Source organism: Schistocerca americana, chromosome 3 (genome assembly GCF_021461395.2).
Source record: "Schistocerca americana isolate TAMUIC-IGC-003095 chromosome 3, iqSchAmer2.1, whole genome shotgun sequence".
NCBI classification, from domain to species: Eukaryota; Metazoa; Arthropoda; class Insecta; order Orthoptera; family Acrididae; genus Schistocerca; species Schistocerca americana.
In genome coordinates, this window is record NC_060121.1 from 426,851,649 (window position 1) to 426,871,766 (window position 20,118).

General features: G+C 40.5%; 1 protein-coding gene across 2 annotated transcripts in view; it reads left to right on the top strand.

Moving 5' to 3' along the window:
- Positions 1-14,454, top strand: part of LOC124606665 (solute carrier family 22 member 7-like) — an 87,055-nt gene extending 72,601 nt beyond the window's left edge. For both annotated transcript variants that reach the window (XM_047138676.1, XM_047138677.1), the window contains exons 7-9: positions 8,254-8,468; positions 8,599-8,786; positions 13,698-14,454. In XM_047138676.1, the coding sequence (XP_046994632.1) occupies positions 8,254-8,468; positions 8,599-8,786; positions 13,698-13,922 (628 nt within the window). In that variant the 3' untranslated portion in view covers positions 13,923-14,454. The remainder of the gene's footprint in view (positions 1-8,253; positions 8,469-8,598; positions 8,787-13,697) is intronic.
- The last annotated feature ends 5,664 nt before the right edge of the window (positions 14,455-20,118 follow it).

The following is a 20,118-nucleotide window of genomic DNA, read 5'->3' on the forward strand; positions in this document are numbered from 1 at the left end:
GTGTGTGTCCGTCCGCCGAAGTGACCTCATGGTAACAAGCTGTTAGTTGGCGATTCATACTACGACGTTTGCCTTGCCTGACTTGAGCGAGAGCGACCGTTGGTTGGTCGTTCGGTCGGTCGTCTCGACGGACGACGTGTATTTGGTCTTCCGACGGCTTCTGGGTTCTTTGTGTTTGTGTCGACTTGTAATTCGTCCTTGTTGCTCCACAGTGACTAGTTTTAGTATTGTTTGAGTTGTTTGTGGAATTGTTTACGCGGATCTGTGTGCACCTTGTGTGGTTTGAATGAGCAGCCATTTTAATGCTGTCTGCGTACCGGATTCGTGGAGACAAATTGCTGTCATTACCTAGGATTATTCTTATGTTTGAACATGGTCTCTTGTATAATATTTGTTGTTTACGATGTGAGGAGTGTAGTCCACCCGTCTGCCTGGCATGGGTTATTTCATCGTTGTATTAGGCATCGGACGCTAGGCAGATTTTGCGAGAGTGTTGGTCTTGCGTTTAACTGTGACTAGTTTGAGTTGCCATCCTGTTAAGTGAGTATTACACTGGGCTGCCTGTCTCACCTTACTTACGTTTGAGGGACTTTCCCAGGTCGATCATTGGAGCACTGTCTGCGGATCACTCCCTTCTTTATTTCGTATGATTGTGTCAATTGTTAAAAAAAATTGTTTAAATTATTCCAATTGATTGCGGCCTTCAGCCGACAAATAATTTGAATTCTTTCTTAATAAGGCCTTCAGCCATCAGTGCAGCTTGTGTTACAGTAATTTTTTTTAAAATGATAGTTTTTAAAAAAATTCCTTCCTTAAATAAAGTTGACGTGTTTACCGTGTAACCAACGGTAACTGATTAGGCCCCGTCCACACCTTTTCCTGCCGTCCCTAAGTCCCACGTCTCACTCGGCACTCATAACTTCAGTCTGAAATCTGTACAAGCAGTAAATAACATTTCATTTCCTGTGTTTTATCCCTGCTACCATCATAATCACCAGTCAACATTCACCGCCTGTTTATCACGGTTATTAGTTTGTCCGTATAACACAGTGGTCTCTGCCATTACTCAACAGGACAACGTTTTTGACGATGAAGTGCTGTAATACACTGACGAGGCAAAACTTTATTACCGCCTGTTTAAAAGCTGGTTGGGCCATCTTTGTAACGCAATATACACAGATTATGAGTATCAAAGATCTGACAGTTTGTCGATAGGTTTGTGGAGCTATGTGGCACGAAGTATCTACACAAGTCCTGTGATTCCCTTAAATAACTGACTCCTGGTTTCTGTACGCAGTGATGTCTCTCGATAGCGACCCAGATGGGGACCATCGGATTCACATCAGGCGAATTTGGTGGCCAAAACATTAACGTGATTTCACGCTCAGGCTCCTCGAACCTCTGTAGCACAATTCTGGCTTCGAGCCACGGACAATTGTTGAAGGACGACATCGTCGTTAGGGAAGAGATCAAGCATGAAGGGATGTGGGTGGTCCGCAGCTGACCTAATGTCTTCGATTAATACCACAGGTCCCATGACGAATTACAAGTCGTCCTTGTAGCTCCACAGTGACTGGTTTTAGTATTGTTTGAGTTGTTTGTGGAATTGTTTTCGCAGATCCGTGTGTATGTAGTGTGGTTTTGAATGAGCAGTCATTTTAAAGCTGTCTGCGTACTGGATTCGTGGAGGCGCATATTGGCCCAACGACATCGTCAATTACGACTATAGTGGGCTCGGGATCATCGATATTGGACCGTTTACCACTAGAAAAGCGCCGGTTCATCAGATAAATCACGTTTTTACTACAACAGGTCGATGGTCGTTTACAGAAATGCCGTCATCCAGGTGAACACGCAGGGGCCGTCTGCTGTTGAGCTCCTTGTTCAACAATGTCCGCTGAATGATGTGCTATGAAGCACATGTGCGTCCACCGGCGTTGTGCCCTTTCGCCAAAGGTGCCACAGATCGCCATCTATGCTACTTTACACAGCAGACAAGCCTCCCAATCCAACTTTCTGTGAAGAGCCGTGGACGTCCAACTACTTGGTGCCTAGTGGTAGAGTCACTGCCTTTCTACCACTTTCCTTAGATAGTCACGACAGTAGCACGTGAATATTCGATTAGTTTCACTTTTTTAGGGATACTCGTTCACCGCCTCTATGTAATAAGAACCTATACTTTGGCAAACTGGCTTATCTCAGTGGATTTCTCCATTTGCTGCGTATATATTCGCATCCGTCTCTGCTAGGTTTACATACATTTATTATTGCGTCACGTGTCCGTAACGCCACTATGAGGCATCCAAGCTTGCAATGGGCAGTGGTCATAATGAGTTGGCTTATCAGTCTATTTATTTCTTTAGATCTTCTTTGCGAAGCAACATTATGCTTATCTTCCTGTATCGATATATATTCGTAAGTCACGTGTCTTTGAAAAACAGTCTTTGTATAGCTATGAACTTTCACTGATGTGTGGACTATTTGTTTAGAATTACGTTTTCTGACGATGGCTCGAAAGCTGTAAGCCGGTTCATAACGAACTATTAAATATTACTCCAGAACATAAACGCTGTGTATAGTTGGCCGGCCGGAGTGGCCGTGCGGTTCTGGGCGCTACAGTCTGGAACCCAGCGACCGCTACGGTCGCAGGTTCGAATCCTGCCTCGGGCATGGATGTGTGTGATGTCCTTAGGTTAGTTAGGTTTAATTAGTTCTAAGTTCTAGGCGACTGATGACCTCAGAAGTTAAGTCGCATAGTGCTCAGAGCCATTTTGTATAGTAGTATAGTAGTATATCTGTTTTCCTCTAAATACCGACAAAATATTCCATAAACATTCTCAAAACTTCCTCTGGCTTTACACATGTTACAAACAAAGGTTTGCCTTTTATCCTACTATTTTTCAAGATAAGTCGTAAGCTCAGCATTGCCTCTGGGGTTTCCACCCAGATTGATCTTCCGCAAGGTTGGCTCCTATCACTTTCCCGTTTCATTGCTAAACAATTCGTATCGATACTTTGCAGCTATGAATTCTTGAAGCAATGATTTCGGTAGTACTCACACCCGTTAGCACCTGCCTTCTTTTTAACTGCACTTATTCAATTCTTCCTAACTTATGACGGTATTTCTCCTACCTCGTGTGGAGTCATAATGTGGAATAGTTTTGTCATGTCTTGCTTCCCTAAGGATCTCAATAATTCTTACGGTATGTCGTCTCCAGGATTTCGTTTCCACTTAGGTATTTCAGTGATCTGTGGTATTGTTGCTGCTTTATCGTATCTCCTTTCTCATCTTTATCTGATTCATCTTTCGGCCGGCCGAAGTGGCCGTGCGGTTAAAGGCGCTGCAGTCTGGAACCGCAAGACCGCTACGGTCGCAGGTTCGAATCCTGCCTCGGGCATGGATGTTTGTGATGTCCTTAGGTTAGTTAGGTTTAACTAGTTCTAAGTTCTAGGGGACTAATGACCTCAGCAGTTGAGTCCCATAGTGCTCAGAGCCATTTGATTCATCTTTCCTTTCTATAATATCATCTTTAACTTCATTCCCTTGCAGAGCCTCTATAAATATTCCTTTCTCTATTCGGTTTTACCTTCTTTGCTTAGCGGTCTGAACCTCCAATTATTAAGTGGAGTATTCTCTACGTCCTGTTACATTTTTGCACGCTCTTACGGAAATACCATGTATAGCGTTCTAGCCACTCCAGCTTAGCCAGTTTGCTCTCTCTCTAAACCTCATTTCTTAGTCGTTCGTGTTCCATTTCACCTGCTTCTTTCGCTGCCGCTTTATATTGTCTCCTTTCATCAACTAAATTCGTTGTTGTTGTTGTGGTCTTCAGTCCATAAGCTGCAACACTCGTTCACCTTTGGTGTTTCTGGAGGAGGCGCTAATCAGTGTTCGATGCGAGTAGAATATTGCTTGACCCGTTCTTTTGCCGTTCTTGCAGCAGGAAAGTGATGTGATGATCCAACAAGATAATAGTCGCCTACACGCTGTCCGTGAAACTTAACGTGCTGTGCAAGAAGTGTAGCAACTTCTCTGGTCATCACGACCTTCGGACTTGTCTTCAATCGAGCACTTGTGGGTTATGATGGGACAAGAAGTCACTCGTGCAACTCGTCAGCCAACAACTCTTACAGAACTACGTGAACAAGTCGAGCAACAAGACATAACGTATCCCAGGACGGTATTCGCCATCTGTACGACCGATTGGTTGCATAGTCAGCGCCTGAATTGATGCCCGTGGAGAGTACACTGCGTACTAACGGATATTCCAGCATCGGTCGATACCTGGAATCTCAGCATTGTTTGTGCTATTGGTCTGTAAATGTAATCTTTTGGTGTACTCCATTTGCGCTGTTGCAACAATAAATCTTGAATGAATTGGAAACGCCTAAAACGGTGTACTAATTTTTTGCTGGCAGTATATTTTATATGAATTTCTTATGTAGAATGTTACACACTTGACAATATGTTATATAAATTTCACAGCTGTTGTTACCTGTAACAATTTCATTTCTTTTCTATTTCAGGTTTACCTTAGTGCATGTTAATACAAGTATATATGACCAATATCAGTAGTTAAACGATTAATGTAATCTAGGTAATCACAATTGTGCTTTTTGTTGGATAGGTACTTGTGAATGAGACAGTTTTTTCACAGTGTCAACAATGCTTACAACAGCTAAACACCAAAATACAATAACAATAATAGTAGTAATGAAACTGATCTTCAGTGGAATAAATAGTTTAAGTGTCCACAGACTGGTATAGAGAGATTTCATTTAAACTATACACACATATCTTTTTCTCTTCCTAGTTTAATTCCAAACTTTGTGTTACCAACTTTGGTCTTTATATTCACTTCTAGCACCTTTCCATTATCCTCACATCTATCATTGCCATTTGCCACCGAAATGTGTTTCCAATCCACGTCTTAAGAAAATTGTATTCCTATTTTAATAGGAAATTTGTTTTCAGTAGTTTTTTCACTTATTTGAGTCACTAGCCAATTTCACCTCTTCTCTTCTTGTACAATCTTATATCTACCTTTCACATTTCCTGTTCAGTCCTCAGCGGGGATGATGTGTAACAGGTGGCTACACAGGGATCTGCTATTTATACTTCCTGTTGTCTTGCCAAAAAATCAGCCCTTGGTGTCATGCTGATTGTCCGTTTCGGTTAGAAATTATACTAGGCCAACATTATACTTAAGCAACAGTAAAATCAGACTTGAATCTAGCAGACTTGTATTTCTGTCCCAAACTTTTAATTTTATTAACAGTTTTCCTCTTGTAGAAATAAGCTACACAACAGAGATGTCAAACAGCAATATTAATTAATGTTCTTGTCAGTGACTCAAGTCTTACTTTATTTACCATATTTTTTCAAAATTTGTTGTTCGTAACTGATTTTTAAAGCGATGAATATACGCTGGCTAGTATCTACTGCTGCTCCATTTTCTATACGATTCTAAAGTTAATATTTCAGATACAGAGAACTTCAATGCATTCAAAATTGCCTTGAGAGCATCTTTGTATTTCTTCATTTCTTCTTTAGTAACCAAGAGACGAAGACGGACATGTAGTTGCTCTCACGCTAAACCAGCCACAGTGCTTTACCTCATTAATATGTACTTCTAACAACCAAATGCGAGAGTGTAAAGGAATGCTTATACCCGTAATAAGATGAAAATTTCGTCTCAGTCAGTTTGCAAAGCAAACATAAGGAGAAGTATATGAAATGAAGACATAAAATAAATAGTCGCAGTCACAGTCACAGTAACTACCTTTTCCCAGATAGCAATTGCTATAGTGTTTGTTTTCGCGTGCTTATGTGAAGACATGAATGGTATGTATGTTTTAAACTTTGATAAATAATGTCGGTTAAGTCATTTTAAGTGGCTGCGTAGTTTTCGTGCATTAGTGTTGCGTGGATTGACTTTTTAGTGTATTGATAAACAGACTCAGTTTACTAGCTGGCTATTGCTAAGCTTAGTGCTGTATTCCTTGTTGTATAGACGAACATAGATTAAAGACGGATAGGGACTAAAGGGGCTAAACTTGTCCTACAATGTCCAGTCACACCAATGTGACTACTGCCTGTCTTCGACTGCAACGTGTAATAACCACTCACAGTCGCAGGTGGCAGCACAAGCAGTGAAGTGTATATAAAGCGTATTGGGGTGACGCGGAAAACAGTGCAGTCGTTGCCGGAAACCAAGCTATTTATCTGACATAAAAAAGGGAATGATCATTGACTTTCAGGTCAAAGGTTGGAACCATTTCCGGAACGACTGAGTTTGTAAACTGTTCGCCTGTCGCCGTTCTTAAAGTATACCGTGCATTACAAAATTGTGCTATCCAAAACCAGCGCCAAGGCAAATGTGGGGCACCACAGTTGGCGGAGAAGTGTACGGGTGAACAGACGCGCAACTGTTGAGCAACCAACCTCCCAGAAGAACCAAGGGGCTGCCACAGTGACTGTCCAACTACCGTTCAGTTAATGCTGCTGCGAATTGGTCTGCACAACAAGAGTCTGGTTCATGTACTGGTTCAAATGGCTCTGAGCGCTATGGGACTTAACATCTGAGGTCACCAGTCCCCTAGAACTTAGAACTACTTAAACCTAACCAACCTAAGGACATCACACTCATCCATGCCCGAGGCAGGATTCGAACCTGCGACCGGAACGGTCGCGCGGTTCCAGACTGTAGCGCCTAGACCCACTCTGCCACACTGGCCGGCTTCATGTACTTTTTATCGGCGAAGGAGGCTGGAATTTGTACTAAAATACCGCAACTGAACGCACCGAATGGCTACAGGTGACCTTCCAGGTATCAGGTCACCGTTGGCGTGTACGGCATTAAATGTCTGAAAGCCAAGAACGTGCAAGCATTATGTAGAGTTACGGTCTGGGGGATGTTTTCGTGGCATTCCCTGGATAATATCGTCATTCTGGAAGATACGATGCATCAACACGATTATTCATCTATGCTTGAGGCCATATCCACCCCCGCATGCAGTTTCTTTTTCCTCCGCACGATGGCATCTACCAGGGGGACAATACAACTTATCACGTACCTCACAATGTACGTTTCTGGTTCGAGGAGCACGCAGATGAGTTTGCTGTACTCCCCTGGACACCAACCTCCTCAGATTAAAACTCAATTCAGAATCTAAGAGAGCATGCTGATCGGGACAACCTCAATCGTAAAACCTAGCGCAGCTACTCACGGCACCGGAGTCGGCGTGACTCCGTATCCCAGTCGGTGCCTTCCAGAGTCTCACTGAATTCTTTCCTTCACATCTCCCCATGGTCCCCGCTGCAAAACGTGGTTATTCAAGCTTTTAACAAGTGTTCAAATTAATGTAACCAGACAGTGTATGGGGATGCAGGGGAAGTTGGCCACTATCCGGAAACAACTCGGATCTGTTTGGTCATGGCTTCAGGTCTGTACTATTTATTTTTATTTAGCAACAGGAGTATTTGTTCATCACTCAAACAACCTCATTTATTTATCGTGCTGCGGTGGTGTTCGGGCATCCGTGACGAAGGTTTTGGCACATGTGGTGCCCACAGCGTCGCCTAGGATTCTAGATGCGGCAGTGCTCCCTCTCGCCTGCTGGTTCGCTCATTTTGGATGGTCGACACTCGTATGACAGTAAATGGCGAACAGAGGGTCCTGCCTGGGAGCAAGGTGAAAGGAGGTAACTGACTCTACGGTACTCCCCGTCCGTCTCTGAGGTATCGCCCATTGCTGAAAGAACATCTGAGTCGACGTGAGTCACGGCTTCTCTTGAGGCTGAGGTCCTGAGAAATTCAGGGGATAGGTTCCCTGGTCATTGCGAGCTCCAGCGCTAGATGGATGTTAGAGCCCCTTAAGGAAACAGCGTACAGGCCAGGAATGAAGGTCAGTGGCCGTCTGCTTATCGGAGGGTCTCGTCAGAAATGTGGAGGGGTCTCTGGCATCGGTTGACTGTTTCAGTGAAGATAGCTAACCTCACGCGAAGTAGAAGCAGCTTCGTTTCCAGAACCGGTCGCGGTCCGTTGGTTTGGAGCTGAGTATAAGGCGTAAATCAGAACCTAAGACGTTTCTGTGACGTTCTTAGATGCGAATTCCTAGACCTCTGCTACCGAGTGGAGTATTTTTATTGTATATGATGCTTTCTTAAAAATTATTATACGAGTTGCTTTCAGTAGGGATATTTCTTATTGTTTAGTGTAAGTATTAATAACAAATCTATTTCTGCTAACAGGTCTGCGAGTTCCCTCGTTATTTTCACCTTGCTTATGAACAGCAGAAGTTTTGGAGAGAACCCTTTCATTGTTTACATTGCGCAAGGAATTTTGAAGTTCTTTGCAGGATATGCTGTTCACATAATAGGAAACAGGATCGGCAGACGAATAACACACTGTTTCATATTACTGACGGCTGCCGCCGTGTGTGTCGTACTTGTTTTCCTGACTGCAAGTAAGTAGAAAGTCTCCTTTTTCCACTGATGATTCTACCAAAAAATTGTTTGTTGTTACTTAAAATAAGAAACAACTGAAACTGTACTGTCATTTGCTACATTTTGAGACGGATGTTTTCTTTTGTTCAGATTCATTTCCTCAGTGGATGTTAACGACTGCGTCTCTGGTGCTACAGTTCTGTGCCAGCTCCTCGCTGTCGCTAACAAACCTGCAGAGTATTGAAATACACCCAACATGTATACGGCAGATAGCCATCGCCATCGAGTATGTCGTTGTTCAGTGCGTCATGTGTTCGCCCCCTTACCTTGCTTATATGGTACGTATACACTTGATTTATAGGTAATGATTAGATACTACACTGTTTCACAGCAGTTATGTTATAGCGATCATGACCGCAACTATTAATTTACCATAAATGCGTTCTCTTTAATTTCTCCATGCATTAATAAGAAGCTCGTGGCTCCTGCGTCTTTTCTGAACCCGACCACCTAGCTTCCATTATTTAGCTGTCGTCTCCTTCTTTCTTAAAAATTATTTTTCATACTGACCAACAAAGAACTTCATCAGTCTCCCGACAATTTTTGTCTTTCTTATGTCATCTACTCGTACTATTTCATAATACGCATGTGTCCAATTCTCAGTGAGCCATTTTCATGTTTTTAACCGTTTTCTTATTAATAGTGTGTGCCTCATCTAAACAAGTCAAAATTTTCGGTGCTAGTTGTGTGTGAACTTTCCAATTTCAGACATGTGAGAGACTCATTGAAGATACTCTATTCGGTTTAGCAAACGATCTCAAATTTCACTTGCGATTTTCTTTTCGAGATGTTAATTACACATTACTTTCGTGTTACTATATTTCATTTGTCAGCCATACGTATCAACACTCACTAGTGTGTCGTTTTTGGTTGAAGTTTATCCCTGCTGAAGGTAACCCTACGACTGATTTCATCATCAAAGTGAAGATGGTTTTTATAGTATATAAATTGCGTTCTGTGAATATGCATTGCTTCTGCTTAGAATTTTGAAAACTGTAGAGTAGCTAGGAATAGCAGTAGTGTAGGGTGAACCAATATTGTTTCTCAACTGCTTTTTGGGCAGATAATGTGGAAATAATGCGGAACGTTTTCTCAAGGTAAAATGTTAATTTATTGCTATTCATTTCCCATTTTAGAACATCGTTGAAGTGTTGATAATGACCCATTATGCTGTTTTCACTTCTAAACCCAGTTTGTTCATATTCATGATTAAAATCTAATGTTCCTCCTCATTGTCAATAGTTTTAATGAAAATCTTTAATAATGTGTAGAGGAGGCTAATTGCTCTACAACTTATAATTATTTTCTGTCTCATTTCTTTTCTCAGTTACATCTCTTACAAAGGTATCACTGTACTCTCTCTCACACCCTCGAGGTCATTTTCGAACTGATTTGTTTAATTGAGTTCTGTATAACTGCTCCCGTTCATTTCCTTGAAATTCCCTTTTTCTCCATAACAGCTGCCATGTTTCATATGAGATTTTCTTTCCCTTTGATTTCATGGTACACCCAACGCCCTTCCCTCTCTCTGAGTACCTTAGTTAAACAGTTCCTTCTTTCTTCAATATCAGTATACTCTTCGTAGTCTAAGATACTGAACTTGTTCTTTAATTTAATCCTGTTCTAAAATAAATAAAAGTAATCAACATTTATGGTCTCTATACTACTGGTATAGTTTCATTACAGTTTTATGCACACTTCTACTGTGCATATTAAAGCGCTACGATAACCAACAATTCGAATGCGGTTTATGACCGTCACATCCCGTATAAGTTCCCTCTTTTTTGTTAAGTAGGGTATATTTCGATTTGAATTTCATTTTGTGATCGCGAAGTCCATTTTCTATTTGTTAGCTTCTGGAAGAAGAGTTGACTGAAGAGTTTTTCTGTAGTTTTTGTTCTACTTTTGTATTAAAAACACTAGTTAGTATCTTGCACCGATCTTTGGGTCATTTATCATCGGGGCATGACCACAGTGGTGCATGAACCTAAATGCTTTTTCATGTAATGTTTTTTATTTATTTTGTAATGTTTTCTCTTATTCTGCCTGAGATTCCTTCCATATCTGTAACATTGTTTTTCTTTTTATTTTCTTCTCGCCAATAATCCCTACACTTGAATTTTCCCCTAGCTCTGTTTCTCTGTAGTAATGCATATATTTCATTTTAATAATATTTTATATCAATTTTTCGTCATTTTTGCCTTCCTACCATTTTCTCTCAATCGATATTGTGTATAAAACCATTCCATTCAAAACGTTCTGTAATGCTTATTTATTTTCAATAAGAATAGTAATACCATCAGCGTATCTTAACATTGATATCTTTCGTTTCAATTGAAACTTTATTTCCGTCATTAGATCTTCGATGCACACATTGAAAAGTAGGGGTGAAAGACTGCATCCCTGTGTTAAAACTATTTTAATCAGAGCACCTAGTTTTTCGTCTTAAAATCTTATAATTCGCTCCTGATTTTTGCTGTATTTTATCCATCTTTCTCTGTAACGTACTCCTATTTCCTTCTGAAGTCTTATCTATCATGTACGTATGTTTGTCTGTACAACTTCTGTGATTTAGAGACGTCCAATCCTCTTCATTTCAGCTGCTTACCGTGACATTCACTATTGCAGTGCTTATAGCATTAGCGAATTTCACATGCATATCATCATTCTTTGTACTTCGGCTCATAAATCACTTCCTTCCACACTGATTCTTCCAGACGATTCTCTTACATTTTAAAGTGTCATGTCAGAAGCGCCTCTCTGGTACCTTTATCTTTTCTAAAGCCAAAACAGTGGTCATCTAAACAGTTATTTTCCGTTCCTCTGTATATTATTTTTGTCAACAACTTGGATGCAAGAACTTATTATGCCATGTTTCTCACTCTTATTTGCTATCTTCAGAATTTCGTGGATGATATTTTCCCGAAAGCCTGACGGTATATCTCCATTGTCAGATTCTGCAAACCAAATTAAACTGTCGTTTGGTTTCTGCTTGCGCCAACGATTTCAAAAATTCCAAAGGAATGCTATCCATCCGTTCCGACTTATTTGATCTCCAGTTCTTCAGTGATTTGTTAAAGCCAGCTTCTAAAACTAGATCCCCGATATCTTCCATATATTTTTCATTTATCACGTCATCAGACAGGCCCTTTCCCTCGTACACGTCTTCAGTGTACTCTTTGCACGTATTCGCTCTCTCTTCTGCGTGTAATTATGAAATTCACATTGCGCCATTAATGTTTCCACCTTTCTTTTTAATTTAATCGGAGGCTGTGTTGACTTTTTATATGCTGAATTAATTTCTTCCGACGTCCATACCTTTTTCAGTTTCCTCACATTTTTCCTGCAAACATTTTTCCTTGGCTTCCCTGCCGTATCTATTTACTTCGTTCCTAAGTGACTTACGTTGCTGTAATCATCTCCTTGCCAAAGATTTTTGTACTTTCCTCTTTATTTGATCATCTTAATTATTTTTTCTGTTGCAAAAGCTTCCTTTGCCGTTACCTGCCTTGTAGACGTATGTTTGTCTGTACAACTTCTGCGATTTAGAGACGTCCAATCCTCTTCTGTTCAATTGCGTACCATGAAATTCACTGTCGCAGTACTTACAGCATTAGCGAATTTCGCATGCGTATCATCATTCCTCGTGCTTCAGCTCATAGATCACTTCCTTCCACGCTGATTCTTCCAGACAATTCTCTTACCTTTCAATCCTCTCTTCATCATTACTACATTGTTATTCAAATCTGTCTCTGTTTGTGGGTACGGCTTTCTACCCAATACTTAACTTCGGAGTATCTTTCTGATCGTGATATAATCCAACTAGAATCTTCCAGGTGTACCTCCTGTTGTGAGTTTTGAATAGTGTACTTACTATTACTTGATGAAATTTATTGCAGAAGCAGTCTTCTCCTTTGAGACCTTTGCTTGTAACTCATTGCTAAAAGCTCGTATTATTCCGTAACTCTTTCTCATGTTCCTTCCTACTACCATGTTCCAGTATCTCAATGTCATTAGACTGTCGTCTCAGTTTACAGCATTACCTGTTCAATATCCCCATCCATACTTCCTTTATGTCTTACTCTGCTTGTGATGTCGGTATGTGTACGTGATCAGTTGCTGTTGGCGTTGATTTCCTGTCGATCCTGATGAGAGTAATTCTGGTCAATAAAATTCTTCTGGGTTTCGGACCGCATTGTCAGCTGTGAAATTCGGACGTTTCGGCGACTATTGCAAAACGCCTTTCTTAGGGTTTATTGCTGAGTCAGCAACAAACCCTGAGGAAGGCGTCTTGCAATGGCCGACGAAAGGTCGGAATTTGACAGTTGACAAAGCAGTTCCAATCCAGAAGAATTTTATTGACTGTGACAACGGCCGCGAAAGCCTTCGCTTACAAGAATAATTCTGAATTATCAAAGAAACTCACTCCCTGCCCTACCTTCCTATTCATAACGAACCCTACTCCAGTTATACCAATTTTCAGCTATTCTAGATTTGATCCTTATTATAAATCTTCATCATCTTTCCATTTTACTTCACTGAGTCCCGCTATATCTAGACTGCCTCTTTGCATTACTCTCTTTAGATTTTCTAGGTACTCCCGCACGTTCAGTTTTCTGACATCCCACACTCCGATTGGTAGACTTGTTCTTTCGGTGATCATTCATTCTTTTCCTCGAGGCCATCTTCCCCTTGGTAGCACTAATCCAGAACCTTGTCAATTTAAAACATCGACATGACAATGTTTCAGGTCACGCGTCCTGTGTATGCAATGTGTGTGCTTTTAAAGCAGTGGTTTCCACTGACTTTTGCATCCCCATGCCGTTAATCATTGCTGATTCTCCTGTCCTCTAGGAAGTTTCCGAACTGAAAGGAAACAGACTGCTTTGAAAGTACCTCCTCTCCTTCGCCCGCCTTAATAGGACTGTTGGCATAATGTGGGTGACTCGTTATACCCGAAGTCTTCGGTCGACATTGCCGATGGTTTTTATTCAGAATTCAAGCATTTGGTGGGATAGAACACGGGACCCAGGTTGTTTTGATTATTAGAGGCGTCGTGCTACAACATGCGTTAATAAGTGCACGTGTCTTTTCATTTCATTTGACGGCTACAAAACGAAGAAGCAGAAGCCTTTAAATTATTAACAGCGATAGCAGGAAATGTAACGGCACTCTTTTTCTGTGAACAGGGAGCAACGTCTGGCCTGTACTACATGTTCGGCGTATTGGCAGTGGTGACGCTGGTGACATCTATTTTGATGTCGTTCCTGCCTGAATCACTGAATGAAAAACTTCCGGAAACTCTGAAGGACGCTTCCACATATGGGTGTGACCAAAAGTTCTGGAGCCTTCCGAGGAGAAGGCCCAGCATATCAGAAAGAGATACATTGTACAAATACGACTTCGAAAAATGATTGTCTGGAAATGATCTGATATTATTCTTCCAGAAGAAAACTAATTGGACAGCAGACCCGGACAGTCCCCCTGCCGTAGTGTGGCTACGAGACAGTCAACAGTACCATCACTAAACGAAAATACGAAGAAGTCATGGTCGACTGTGTGCCTTTTGCTTCATGCAACAGTAATACAATATGATAAACTACGGCGATACACAGACAGACATACGGCGTACGCAAAATTTGAAAGAGTTGTTCACTTTTGCTAGTAAAATGTTTCGCAACATTATGCGAAATAATCATTTTGATATGGTGAGGTATGTTTGAACGATATTTATTTCGTTGATAGTTTTCATCACCATAGTATTGTTAATATACTGGCAATAGCAGTCTTCCGATTTTCTTAGTAAATAAGAAAATGGTGTACAACAGTAATTATCCTTTGTTTCTGTGAAACTGGGCAAAATGTAACCTACAATTTCAAATATGTGTATAGATAATACTTCTTTATGAGAAAACTATGTGCAAATTTGTGACTTCGATTCTCAAAAATCCTCAAACAATCTTTCTCCTTGCATTTATCCAATAGTACACAGACATGATGATATCAATCTCATGCGTAAAGTATCATTTCTAAGATATATTTTTCTATATGTTTTATTTACGTCACTGGTTCAGAATATACAAGATTAGGAAAGGAAACCGACTATGTGCAGTCGATAAGAGTTCGCTTGGAGCGATTCAGGGAAGAGAGAGAAAACTCTATCCCGGGTAGAACGGCGTCTCTGAATCCATAGCATCTGGTGCAGAAAGTCCGTGTATAACCTCTGTATCACTTTCCTCGGTAGTTATTATACCACATAACGCTGAACTAAACTCAGGTATACCTTTAAAAATATATTCTGCTGGCTGTGTTCAACAGTGTTTACGAGTATATGAATAGGAAATAACGCATTGTCGATTGCAACGTCTGCTAAGATATATATACACTGAAAAACAATTTGATAAAATGTATAGGGCAGAAAGGCACCATAAAAAAAAAAAAAAAAAAAAAAAGAATTTGAGTAACGATCAAGGGGTTGCAGTGGCATATTTTGGGTTCTACAGGAACATAGCTGAAAACTGAGAAATAGACATCCTTACTCAAAATGAAATGTAATTAATAGGAAACGTATATGCAAACAAAATGTTTGGATTAACCAGTAGCCGAATGAGAACGAGAAAAACATACACACGTATCGTACTTACCTGATGTGACATACAGAACTTCTTTAGAAATGAAAAAAATCACATTCATGTTTCATGCTTCAGTATGTCCTAAAGAGATCAAAGAAAATGGAAAATGAGTATTCTATTGTACACAGACTTGCCACCACTTAATAATGTATGTCGTAGCAAATGCTCAAACTGACCACCGTTTTCACGCTGGCATATTGCCGTAAATAGATAGTTCCTATACTCAAATTTCTTTGTTTCATGCTGTTTCTTAAGCCCTTTTGATAAAATTGTTTTTCCGTATTCTATATTTGTGTGTGTAAGTTGCTTCTTTTCTTCAGGAAGGATTTATTACAGAATATGAGTGTGTTAAAATCAGGTGGAATTCATGTGTGGCACAGTATGTTGAAAGTAAGAATAGGCAACTGAGGATAAAAAGTGGAAATTTAAGGATGCTTTCAAGCAGATAATCTTGATATGCAAGGAGACTAGATATATTTGTTTAGACTTTTATCACAGTCGTAATTTGAACTGTTAATCAAGAACTCAAACAGAGCAGGCAACGATCAAGAGCTTATTATTGTAAACACATGAACAATTGACCGTCTAATACACTGCAATAAACCCTAATACACATCACCAAAATAACTCGGCAGACAGTCATCAAACTACAAACGTTGATGACGAACTGTATCATTTCAGTAAATAATGGTGAACTTAACTGGACTCGAGTTTTCTAATGAAGAACAAAATCTTAACAATGGTCTTAAATATAATACTAAATTATTATTAAATAAAACTGAAACTGAACAGTTTTTAACACAAGCTAAAACGTGATAAAATTAGCTCACATGAATTAATAGCAACAAATGAACACCAGTATTAAAGTAAAAAATGCAGTAATTAATTATAGTATGATCATGTTATATGAATTAGTTGTGTCTGTTCTTTCGGACATATTTCACAGAATACTTACCACGCATTCATATAGCTAACTGATTCGCCTCAGTGAGCACTTAATCCATCACTTTCAGTGTGGGTGCACAATTATGGTCGACCTCCGGGGGCAGGAATGTCAAAGTAGCGAGCATGGAGAAAACGGACGAGGAGTGCGGATTGGTGGCGCTAGGGGGGAATGGCGGTCGGCCGAGAGACTCAGCGCAACTGCGATAAACACCGTGTCTGTGTCGCGCAGCGGCTAACTCTGCTGAGCAGTAGGCTGGAGATCACAGGTTCCAGTCCCGGTCCACAACATATTTCCGCTTATTGCTGCTGATGCTGCATAAAGTCTTGACGCTGCTGACATCAGTAGTCCCTTCCCTTTCATTTCCTTTCTGCCCGTCCACCTTCAGTTTCCATAATAATGATTATGTGATGGGAGTAAAGGGCTGGGTATGAATTGTGACGATGTATATTTCATTATGATTTATTAATTTAAGGATAGGTCATAAATGACTGGAGGTCACCCCCTGTCGCTCCGCATGTGGAAAGCGTCTTCACCAGAATAGCTGCAGCGGTTCGCGTATGGCAGAAACTCCGGTGTACTGCCCCCGGAAGTCTAAAACTATCACCATAAGTAACTACCACAGTCTTGGCGAGAGGTTAGTCCACACCGTGACACTCCTCGCCGTAACAACAACAACACCGCAAATGGCAATTTTGCAAGCTCGGGACGATTAACAAAATCATTGCCTGACGCAAGGCAGTTAGTTCCTATTTCTAACGTGACTGTTAAGCGCCTTTATGGCTAAAAAGGTTAAAATAGTTGTCTCCAGGAATTCAAAAGCATCTGACCCTCATAAAGAATTTTAATAAAACCAGTCAGACAAATGAAGGCAGCAACACTAGCTTTTTCTACAAATTGTGAAGAAACAACTTAGCTAGTAATAATGAAATAATTTATAAAATACCCACGGCAGCCTCGGCTACTTAACAAGTCGTAAATGAAACGTCCGAGAAGACGATAAGAAAGGCCACATTCTCAAAATACGACCACTAGGTCCGCAGAAAACACCACAAATATCAGAACAGTAATGTGATTTTTTAAAGTAGTCCTTCAAGTCTGGGCCGCACAGAACAACACCGTTTACACATCACATTGGCAACGCAGTACAGTCAAATTCAGAAGCACAAGTTCGCTTAGAATAACAGATAGCCCTCGACGTCTTAAATAACTACACTTCATGTCGGATAACGCTCTCAAGTCTTCGCTGCAGGGGAAATATTTCGATCTATGGCTATATAAAAAAAATAGAAGGCGGTTGGAAAAATGGAAATGAAAAAAAATCTAAATAAAACGAAAACAATTAAAAAGTTGAATGAAAAGCATCGGGAGAATAATGTAATTACAACGAGACCAGAAGAGGGAAATATGTGAGTCGTCATTCATGAAAATGGTATTAATAAAACACTAATATTCTTTGAAGATCACAAAATCAGAGGAAACATAAGAAGAACACGCTTAATAAATTTCAACGCAATGATCGGATGATGAAATATATAATAGTAAGTTTCGTAAGAGGCGTAACGCATGCATATTGTACCTATGGTAATATTACGATAGCAAGCAGCTTCATATAGACAATGAGTCACGGCTATCTCCTGGCAGATGGGTATTCTAAGCCAGCAGCAACTAGTAACGGCTGTGCCTGAACGAGGACACTATCATACAGACCATGATATCTTATGTAGTAAAAAACAATATTTTTTGAAAACTGTTTCTTCTGAGAATATTATGGGTGGTATTAATGAATGATTATTTAAAATGTTTCGTTGTTGTGAGAATGAAGCTGTGAGTCCGAAGTAATATGATAAATGATATACCATTAGCAGAACTGAAATTCGCGCTCGCTTCAAATTATGGCGGTCGCGGTAGAAATTTTTTTATTGCTGCTAATTTGGTAGTCTCTGCGCTTGCGATCGGGCAATAATCGATCGTGAGCGCGAAGTGGCTTATTACGAAGCGAAGAGATAAATTGTGTAGCTGTGGTTGCCGTTTAAATAACCTTTCCCAAATCACAAGCAAGCACACATGCATCTGATATTAATTTGTGTGTCCCGGCTATTTTGAGCATATCTTTGGCAGTGGCTGATATAAACATTCACGCTCATTAATTTGCATTTGATATTAATAACTTTTACGTAATGAATGGAAATGCGACCGTAGGCCGCCAAGAAAGTTAATCTTTTCCAGTAACTTTGTGCAATGCTGTAGTTTGCTCTCTCTGAACAAAAAAAAAAAAAAATGCTTTTAATTACGTACAATTTAATCTTGCAAATATAAATAATATTTATATTCAGCTGTCCTTGTTATTACGGCTTGTAACATTAATTTATATTTACTGTTACTTCAAAGGTGTCTAACCGCCATTGACTAAGCAATACTGCAAGCAAACGGCCAATCCGATAGTCAATTGATATGTTGGTATGGGGAAACGGAAAATGACATTTTGCATAACTGAAAGGTAACACATAAATCTTAGAATCTATATTCCGCAGAATTACACTTACATTCTCAGACGAGAACAGAGAGGCAGCGTTTTTACAGATTTCGTCACCAATGGCGGTGATTGAGACCTACCTCCATGATAAGAGACAAATAAAAGTGTCCTTCTTCATCAAATGAACAAGAACAATGATAATAATTTTACACTGTCAGTGATTTTATTTCGATTATGCATAAACACGCTGGTTCTTTTAATGACGTAGTGTTTTCACCACACTTATATGTCAATGTTTGTTTGTCAGTATTGTTGAAAGATTACCGTCAAACCTCCTTGCCTAGGGACGCCAGATGAAAGTTGATGTCGTCAAGCCCTGAATGAAAATTGCGCAACGGATAACTGGGGAGGGGAGCTTGAGAGCGCTACCTAGAGAGCGTGCCCTTTCTGTACGATACTAGGCAAGGGGCTGGAGGGCTCACACGCTGATGTGTGGGTCCCTGCATATCTTTTATTTTAAATGAATTCCTTTAACTCGTCTCATTTGTGATTTTTAGGGTATGTTAAAGATTGATGACAATTGATTACCTATTTATTTTCAACATTATCACTCGACTTTACAGCAATTGCAGCAAGATTTGGCCACGCTTTATGGAAAGGTGTGAGGAGGATTAGGAAAGTTCATGTGCAGATTCATATTCACGTACAACAAATGCATAATACACGTCACATATAAATACGTATTATGAAGCTTGACACATTTCTTTCCACCCGTCCACATGGGTTCTGTTGCACCCACGGCCGGCCGCGTCGTGCAATAAAATTGCCCAGTGCGAGCGAGCAGCGAAGTCTGCTGCTTATGTAGCGGAAACTACCGTAACGTTTCACTGTCTTTGACAGTCTCTTTGACTTATTTTCTGTCTTTATTCCGTCACTTACGAAAAAAGTTTGTGGCAGGGATGGCACAATGAATAGTGTTGTGTCTTTTAACATAGTATATGTTGACACGTGAATTGCAGCTAGAGAAAACTGATTCATACACTGAGGGGACAGAAGTGGTGGGATAGCGATATGCACGTAGACAGATGGCGATAGTATCGCGTACACAAAATATGAAAGGGCAGTGCATTGGTGGAGCGATGTTGAAAGATGTCCGATGTGATTATTGCCGCACGATGGAAATCAACAGACTGAATGCGAAGTGATAGTTGGAGATAGACGCATGGGACATTCCAATTCGTAAATCCTTAGAGAATTCAATGCTCCGAGATCCACAAGTGTCAAAAGAATGTACCGAGAACGCCGAATTTCAGGCATTACCTCTCACCACGGACAACGCAGTGGGTGATGGCCTACACTTTTCGACCCAGAGTAGAATTGTCAGTGGTAACAGACATGCAACGCTACGGGTAATAACCGCAGGAATCAATGTGGGACATACGACGGACGTATCCGTTACGACAGTGTGGCGAAATATGGCGACAATGGGCTATGGCAACAGACGACCAACCCGAGTGTCCTTGCTAACAGCACGACATCGCCTGTAGCGCCTCTGGTCG